General features: G+C 47.2%; 1 protein-coding gene across 1 annotated transcript in view; it reads left to right on the forward strand.

Moving 5' to 3' along the window:
- NID1 (nidogen 1) overlaps positions 1 to 4841 on the forward strand; it is an 82972-nt gene extending 78131 nt beyond the window's left edge. The window contains exons 18-20 of the mRNA XM_072822985.1: positions 895 to 1018; positions 1700 to 1812; positions 2891 to 4841. Coding sequence (XP_072679086.1) covers positions 895 to 1018; positions 1700 to 1812; positions 2891 to 3012 — 359 coding nt within the window. The 3' untranslated portion in view covers positions 3013 to 4841. The remainder of the gene's footprint in view (positions 1 to 894; positions 1019 to 1699; positions 1813 to 2890) is intronic.
- The last annotated feature ends 4778 nt before the right edge of the window (positions 4842 to 9619 follow it).

Genomic DNA, 9619 nt, shown 5'->3' on the forward strand with positions numbered 1-9619 from the left:
ACATTTTTAAATGTTACATTTTCAGAGGTTATGTAAATGCATCCATTATGTCCTCAATTTTGCCTCTCGGCCCCCAAAACTTAATTACCATCTGGCCCTTGAAGAAAAAGTTTGCTGACCCATAGAGCCAGTCCTCATCATATTATTATCTATCTTTTATGCAATTCGTGACTTATATTTCTGTGGCTTACAGCTGTCCTCAGGGGCCCAGGCAGGACCTGGAGCCAAGGAAAATAAAGGTGTACAATCCTGATGAGATCCCCTACCCTGGGGTATCAAGGGATGTGGGCGGGATGCTTAGTGGGAGAGTATGGTCAGTCATCTGTTAAGTGTCTCCTGAGTACCTACCCTTTTCCCAACACCATCAGGTGCCACGGGAGTGCAGGGACCGCATCTTGCATCCAGGGAGCACAGGAATAAATCTTGCACAATTAAAGGACAATGCAAGGCTTAAGTTAGCCCTAGTCTGGGCGCTGATGTGGGGCCATGTGCGGTTGCAACCATGGGGCATGTTAACGATGGTTAAGGGCTTGGAGTGCAGGGAGGGAGGGGCTGGGAGGCTTCAGGCAGTAGGGACTTGAGTGAGAGCTGGAAGATGTCATCATTCCTACTTAATCCCCAAGCTGCTCTGGGAATGGGCAGAACAAGGAGAGGCCCCCCTGCCCCGACCTGCATCGGAATCAGGTATGGATCCCCAATGGAGGGGGGGTGCTGACCAGTAAGAGGGGCAGGGCAGGGCAAAAGCTTTCTGCTGTTCAAGAGCAGGTCTCATGTGTTCTCCAGGATCTGTCATTGTAACACCGACTTCTCTCACCCCGGCCCTCGTTACTGGTTTTGTCATAAAGGGGCCGTTTCTTGGCTGCACAATAAACCACTTGTTTTCGCTCCACACAGGCACCAATCGGGTAGAGTGTCTGAAGCCCGATGAGTCTGGCCGACGCAGGGTTCTCGAAGGGCTCCAGTACCCTTTTGCTGTTACAAGCTATGGGAAGAATCTGTACTACACGGACTGGAAGACGTACGTCAGCGGGGGCCGGGGAGCCTGCCCTGCTGCCCTGTCTCTGGGAGGCCAAGCCCTCCCCATGTGGCCTCTTGACCTGACCTTCCAGCGCCCAGAGACACCTGCTGTCTGCCTTGGCCTTCTGGTTGTCAGGAGAGGAGGGGGAAGAGGAGTGAGGCAGAGGGCACCTGGGGGGTAGGAGGTGCTGTTTATCATCTGATGCTCCTGGCTGGGCAGCTTCAAGTATGTATACTTGGACTTGGGAGAATGTCTGTTCTTTCCCCGAGAGCTGGCCTGGGGTCCCTTGGCTGGTAGGCTCCATGCCCACCCCAGGCTCCTATTGCATTACACTTCTTAAACTGCAATATTCCCAAAGCCCCTGCTGGACCACCCCTTCCTGCAAACATGGGGCGTCAAGCCAAGCAAGCAACTGGGACCCAGGGCATCGGATGGAAAGCCAATTTCCCAGTTTGGAATTTAGAGCTGAGGGGAGAGCTTGCTAATCTTTGTCCTTGTCCTTTCCAGGAAGGCAGAGAAATGCAGGCTTGTCCCTCCCCAGGAGGAGGGAGTGGGGATGGCTAGGCAGTAAGGCCAACGTGTCTCTTCGTGGCCCCAAAACCACAGAAAAGGCCACCTTGTAGGCAGAAAGTTGGAGCCATCAGATGTGTCTTTTACCTTCTGCCCTTTGGTGTTCCACAGGAATTCCGTGGTTGCTGTAGATCTTGCTATTTCCAAAGAGACTGATGCCTTCCACCCCCACAAGCAGACCCGGCTATATGGTGTCACCACAGCCCTGTCTCAGTGTCCCCAAGGTAACCCACCTGTGCTCTTACTAGTCAGGGGCTGGGGGGCCCTGGCTGCTCCCTGCCTGGGCTCTCGTAGCCCTGAGCACATGGCAGGTGAGACACAGCCCCTTCCCTCAAGGGTCTTCATTATTTAGTAGATGAGCCACACTGAAAACATGAGAGGATGAGGTGGAGGTGATGGACCAGGGTGAGGGAAAGTACTGAATCTTGGGCTGGGTCTAGATATATGCAGCCTTCAGGTTCCAAATAGGAACATCCGTGTTACGATCTCTGCTGCTTCAAGAGTCCATCCATTTGACCTAACAGCCGTATTAATAATCACTGCTGCTGGGGATCCCTGGGTGGCTCAGCGGTTTGGCGCCTGCCTTTGGCCCAGGGCGTGATCCTGGAGTCCTGGGATCGAGTCCCGCGTTGGGCTCCCGGCATGGAGCCTGCATCTTCCTCCTCCTGTGTCTCTGCCTCTTTCTCTCTCTGTGTCTATCAAAAATAAATAAATAAATAAATAAATAAATAAATAAATAAATAAATAAATCTTTAAAAAAAAATCACTGCTGCTAATAATCACGACCATGTGTATTAACCCAGCCTTCTCAGTGCTGGGTACTCATGAGTTCACTAATCCTCAGAGCAACCCCATGAGGTAGGTACCGTTCTTGTCCCATTTTATTAATAAGGGAACCGAAGCCACTTGCCCAAAGCCACGCAGCTCACAGTGGCACAGCCGTGGGGGAGCTAGGCAGTGTGGCTCTAGAATCTGCTGTGCCACCTCTCTGAGACCCCTCCCCAGACTTGCGCTCCATGGCTTCCCACCTACCTCCAGGCTGATGCAAAGCCGAGTGGACAGGCTAGACTGAGAGCACTTTGTGCTTGAAAATCCCAGCTCCGTGTTATACTAAGAGCTCCCAGCTCTGATGGTAAATCAGTCCCCAACTCAGGAATTGAGTTTTGCCCATCTGGTAAATCCTTAAATGGCGAGGACTCCCTCTTCCTGGAACACCCACATGCTTGGCGTGGAAATCAAAAATGGGGCTAATATGTAGGTTACTCTCTTCTGTAGCCCTTGAACTGATTTTGCCTTTTTCAGGTCACAACTATTGCTCAGTGAACAATGGTGGCTGTACCCACCTCTGCTTGGCCACACCTGGAAGCAGGACCTGCCGTTGCCCTGACAACACTCTGGGAGTTGACTGCATCGAGCGGAAATGAAGACAAGAGTGCCTCATTCTCTCTGCACGTATTCGGCAGCACCCTCCTTAAAAGGGTCCAGACTGAAAACTCTGGCCTCTTGGCCTCCACGCCCAGATCCTACCCAGCCTGAGCCCCAATGGTGTTCCCCTGTTTCCCAAAACAGATGCCTTGGGCTTCTAGAATGAGAAAGCCTCTTCCCCTCCACACAGACAGAACCCCACCACCTCCGAGTGAGGATTTTATGCCCATCCCAGTGCTCTGGAACCTTTCCCCAGCTTAGCATCCCCTAAGTGGAGTGGAGCCTCCCCACACATGAGCTGCCCCTTCCCCTGTGGCGTTAACTCCCTGACGCACCAGCCAGGGCCACCTAAGCAAGGCTGTGAATGAAGGAGGGAGTTAACTGTCCCCCCCTCTTTTCTTTTGGTGCTCTGAATTCCCTCTCCCAACTCCTAGCTTCCTGCCACCCCTGAGTTCTGTACCGCCTGCATCCTGTCCCACCTTTCGTTCAAAACCTGCCCTGTCATAGGGCCGTATGGATATCTGTGGGCGATAATGGGCAGCCCCTCCCAGATAAGTTACTGGCATTTCAGCAGTAGCCTTTGGTAGATAAAGGCTTCCATCAAAGGAGAGTCCAGTGGTAGGAATTTGAAGGTATAGAGTCAGATGTTTGAGGATGAGGATTCTTTGGATGTGCCTTAAATTCACCAGCAGTTACCAAATTATTCCTCTTTGCCCAGAGCACCTCGATGCCAGCATCTGGTCTCTTGAGCAGCATGACCCCACTGCTGGCACCAATGCCCAGCCTCCCTGGCTTTAAGCATAGCTGCGGGCTGGTACCAGGGCCTCACCTCCTGCCCTCAGCCAACATGAGCTCATGTCTCCTTAGCTTCTCCCTCTACTCATGGCCCTTGCTGGCTGTCTTCTCATCTACAAGGGCCAGATCAAGTATTTATGCTACTGATCCAGACCCTTGATTGCTCATTGGTGTACTTAAAGGGACCATTGTCACCTGTCATGTTTACATGTCCACAGTTTGTTTAGAAACCTCTCCTGGCCAGAAAAGTAGCTAGTGTTATCTTTTACCAGCTGCTTCCCAGAGTTGCAGAACAATAGGAATCTTGGATTCAAAGCTGAGCATAAGGATTTGAAGTCAGTAAAGATTAGGGTAAGGAAGTAGAGAAGGCTCAGCAGAAAGTATCACAAGGAGATCGATCAAGAGGAAAGGATAGAAAAGGGTATTTAACAACAGCAATGAGAAAAGCTCTTTAATAATCCCAAAGAAAAAACGGTCCCTTTTGCCAAAGAACACTTAGGCTTGAAGACATAGAAGAATTTGCTTGTTTTTCTCCTTGGGGAAGACATGTTTCCCCTTACTGCAAACCTCAGTGAGCTCATCCCCCTCAGCCTGTACCCCTGCCCTGCGTTGGCCTCATCTGCTTTGGCATCCCATTGGCACCTGGATCGGGAAAGACCCTTTACCTTGAATAATTGGAGCTTGTTTTGAGAGCCAAATATATCCCCGAGAGTCACGAGATTTGGGGAACACATGGGTCTTCTATCCATCCCAGCCCCCTGAATTAGTTTCACTTTTTTTATATTTATCATCCCATATCGAGCCCTCTATAACAAATGTTTGTCATAATTTTATATAATTTTATAACTTTTATTCATTTTACTAGATTCATTCTAGAAGTCTTCAAATGGTCAATTCTTAAACTGTGGAAACCATTGAATGAAGGTGCTTATTAACTATTCCCCCAGGTTTATACAAGTATCAGATGATTCCTTGAGTTTACAGTTGTACAAATATCAGTGCAGAAAATTAAACAATTTTTTTGTTAAAAAAACCTTTATCTTGTTTGAATGGAGAAATTTATAGTTGGGGGCTGATTCGCAACGAGAAGATAGCAGTTTAATACTGTGCACACCCTGTGGATACCCCAAGGTTATGAGGGGCGGTTGGTTTCCCACCAAAGACTTAGGGGCTCGTTGACTTAGGAAATCATTCCATCAGAGACCCCAAACTACCGTTTTGGACATTGTTTTCATTTTTCAGAAAAACATATTTCAACTGCAGCAACAGAGTTTCCTAACTCAGTTGTGACAATGAGGTGTGTTTTTCCCCCTCACCTCTGGGAGAAACAAAGACACGTTCTAGCACTGCCATGGCCTGAGAGCCCTGGTCTGTTCCACACTGGCCCCTCGGTGGGATGGAGACGGAGCTCTAACTTGGACAGAGTAAAGGGGGCTCGGAAGTTGCAGGAGTGAAGTGCTCAGAGCTGCTGTGGTGGACAGAAGGGAACTGGTGCATAAGAGCCCACTTGGGAAATGACAGCATCCATGGAACTGGCTAAGGGGACAACTGAAAACTTCCAGAGTTTCATTCTGGTCATAACACCTAGTTACCTAAGCAGGGGAAGGTGATACAGTGGGATGCTCCAGGAATACATCTCTAGCAAAGCAAGAAAAAACTGAGCTGGCAAGAGCTGTCGGCATAAACTACTTTGGAGCTCGAGATGGAGTTAGAACCCTTGCTGCACCCAAGAGAGAGCTTGATGAAGAGGCTGCTGAATTGTGGCCAATTTCAGCTTTCACTTAATCGTGACAACCATTCCCTATCATGCAGTTCCGCTGTGGGGGGCTGTGGGGACAGCAGGTCAAGTTCCTAGGGTGGCTTGCCAGAGCTAGCGTGGGCAATAACAACCCTATCCTCCAAAAATTGGCTTGTGTGTTCTGATTACTGACTGCTGTTTTTAATTATTGGGGGGCCGGCACATGGAAAAATCTTCATGGCATTAGATCTGGCAGTGATTTCTTGTATGTGACTCCAAAAGCACAAACCTCAAAAGGAAAAAAAAACAAAAAACAAAAAACAGACTGGTCTTCATCAAAAATAAAAACTTTTGTGCATCAAACGACCCAGTCAAGAGAGTGGAAAGACAATCAACCCATGGAAGAGGAGAAAGTATTTGCAAATCTTATATTTAATAAAGGTTGGTTTCCAGAATATATAAAGAACTAAAACTCAACAATGATAATTAAAAAAACTGGCCAAGTCAAAAATGGACCAAGGATTTGAATAAACACTTTTTCAAAGGAAATAAACAAATGGCCAATAAGTGCATGAGAAGATGCTCGACATCATTAATCATCAAGGCATTGCCAGTCAAAACTACAATTAGATATCACTTCACAACGATGAGGATGGTTATAACAAAAAACAAAACAAAACAAAACAAAACAAAACAAAAAAGTAAACAGCAAGAACAAAAAACCCCAGAAGATAACAAGTGTTGAAGAGGATTTAGAAAATGGGAATCCTTATGCATTGCCAATGGAATGTAAAATGTCACAGCAACACGGAAGACACTTTTATGGCTCCTCCTCAAAAAGTTGAATATAGGGGCACCCGGGTGGCCCAGTCAGTTAAGCATTCAACTCTTGATTTCAGCTCAGGTCTTGACCTCAGGGTTGTGAGTTCAAGCCCCACATTGGGCTTTGCATCGGGCAAGAAACCCACTTAAAAAAAACAACACTTAAATATAAAATTATATCCAGCAATTCCACTTCTAACTATATACCCAAAGGAATTGAAAGTGGGGGCTCTAACAGATACTTGCTCCCAGTGTTCTAGCAACATTTTCTCAATAACCAAAGTAGAAACAGCCCAAGTACCCATTGACAGATGAAAGGATAAATAAAATGTGTTGTTCTCCTACAATGGAATGTTCAGCCGTAAAAAGGAAAGAAGTTCCAACACTTTACAACATGGATGAAATTTGAAGTCATTATGCTAAGCAAAATAAGCCAGACACAAAGGAACAAATATATGAGGTTCTTCACTTAGGCAAATTCACAGAGGCCAAAAGTAGATGAGATGTCACCAGGGCTGGGGGCAGCGTCAACAGAGAGTTATCACTTAATGGTTTCAAAGTTTCATTTAGGGTAATGAAGAGTTTGGGATGTAAATACTGGTGATGGTCGCACAGCATTGTGAATGTACTCAATGCTATTGAATCGCATGCTCAAAAATGGTTAAAATGGCAAATTTCATGTTACATATATATATCTTACCACAACTTTTAAAAATTGGGAAGGTAATATATCAAGAACTGTTAAGTGTGCACTTTAAATGAGTGAATTGTATAGCATGTGAATTACAGCTTCTTAAATCACTGTAATTAAAAAAAAAAAAAAAGTTTGTGACCGAAGAGTGGCAAAATGCTGATCACTGTAGTAGTTGGCTACATTCTGAAGATTCCAAGATTCTAGTCTACATATTTCTGTGAAAGGACTTTGCAGATAGAATTAAAGTTGTTAGCAGCTTAAAACAGGGAGATACCTTATCCTGGACAATGCAGGTGGGCCCTTACAGCCAGAAGAGGAAGGCAGAAGAGTCAACTAAAACAAAAACACAAAGCAGACAAGATGAGGCTGAAAACTGGGAAGGACTTGACTGACCATCAGTGTCTTCAAAATGGAGGAAGGCAGTTATAAGCCAAGAAACAGGGTTACCTCTACAAGCTCAGAACGACTCCTGGCCGACAGCCAGCAAGCTGGGACCTCGGTCCGACAACCACAAGGACCTGGATCCTGCTACAACCTGAATTGGCCTGGAAGCGGGTTCTTCCCAGAGTGTCCTGAAAAGGGTGCAGCTCTACAGACCCCTTGATTGCAGCCCTGAGAAACTCTCAGCAGAGGACCCACCTAAGGCATGCTGAGCTCAACTGCGAGATTTTCCATGGCGGGTTTGCAGTCACAAAATGTCTGGTAACTTGTTACAGCAACAATAGAAACCTAATACACTTGTTGCAACTGGGTGTTGGTATATGAGATTAAGCCATATACTTTCCATTTGTCCGTCTACTCTCCCCATCCTGATCTGAACCCCAAGAGGCCAAACCATGTGGATGACATCTATGGTTCCTTGCCCCCTGGCTACCTAGCAGGCAAAGGAGGGAAAGAAGAGAGTGAGAGGAGATCTTTACCCCACCGCACACTCCCTCCTGAGTTGCTACCAGGGCTGGCTGTATCTCTTGACCAAAGATCACGGTCCCCCTCCCCACACCCTGCAAGGGTCTCCAGAACCACTTCCTCCTCTGGTCTCTCTGGGCATCAGGGAGGTAACAATTGCCTGGGTCTATCCCCTCAGTCTGGTTCCCCATACGCCAGCCATAACTTTAAACTTTGATCAAATTATCCTAATGTGATCACGTCTATCTTTTGCTGAGACCCTTACTGATACAGGAGTTCATAACTCTGTGATCTCTACTTTTGAGTAAGTTTGTAGGTTTGTTCCAAAAAAAAAAAAAAAAAAAAAGGTAAAAAGCTATCTCATAATCATTTCACATATACTTGTATCCAATTAGGATACATGCTACAGCATAACTCGTAGGTACAAATTATACAGATGTACAAAAAATGTACTAAAAAAGCCCTATGTGTCCCATAGCTCATTTTGATTTTCAGACTCTGAGCCCTGCATTGTCCGCAACTCACTGTAGCGGAGGTGTAGTTCGATGCAGTAATTTCTCAGTCACTCTGGATTCAAACTCAAGTCAGATTCAGGAGTCCTGTTACCCCCTCCTTCCTCAGGATTCTCCCCCAGGCCCCAACCTAAACTCTGCAGCTTGCAGACCTGCTGTGTAGGATGCCCCCAGCCCAGCCCCATCAGTCTTAGGGTGGCCTTCCAATACCCCCTGGTGGTACCTGGGCTTGGCGGCTCCATTTTACAGAGTGTCCTTCTGTGGGTCTTGGAATTGTTGGTCCTGTGGTCCTCACGGGTGTCTGCAGCCTCCTCCCCTGACCTCCTGGCCTACAGAGGCTGCAGTGACTCCCTCAGCCCTCCCTCACCCACTGTGCAGATGGGGTAAGGTGCAGCAGTCCCTCCACTCCCCAAGGGGGACAGGGCAGCCAGTGGGTCACCCCCTCTTCCTTTTACGCCACCCCTCCCTTTCTGCTCTGAGCCCTCCTGTGGGTAGGGGCGGTGGGGTCTCCTCTGCCCATAGGCATGGCCTTGCACATCTTTTCTGGCTCATATTCTGTTCTGCTAGAACCCCAAGAATATCCCTCCCAGAGCATACGGAGCCTTAGTGGCTGGTCTTTAAGGCTACGGTCCACGGGTGAGATGAAGAGAGAAAGGTCACTCCATAGGATGATGCCTCAAATGACCAACTTACCTAACAAACATGCACACACATACACACATGCAATTTAAGAATCCAAAAAAGAGGGGCACCTGGGTGGCTCAGTAGTTGAGCATCTGCCTTCAGCTCAGGTCGTGATCCCAGGGTCCTGGGATTGAGTTCTGCATCCGGCTCCCCACAGGGAGCCTGCTTCTCCCTCTGCCTATGTCTCTGCCTCTCTCTGTGTCTCTCATGAATAAATAAAAATCTTTTAAAAAAAGAAATGATGGATCACAGGGATGAAAAGTACAGCATAGGGAATATAGTCAATAATATTGTGATAACAGTTGACATATGGTGACAAATGGCAGCTATATTTAATCATGGTGAGGATTTCATAATGCATACGATTGTCAAATCCCTAGGTTGTACACCTAAAAAGACAAAATAAGTAATAAGGGCACAACTGATCTAAAAAGTCTTCTCTGAGGGAACAGAGA

Source organism: Canis lupus, chromosome 4 (assembly GCF_048164855.1).
Source record: "Canis lupus baileyi chromosome 4, mCanLup2.hap1, whole genome shotgun sequence".
NCBI lineage: Eukaryota > Metazoa > Chordata > Mammalia > Carnivora > Canidae > Canis > Canis lupus.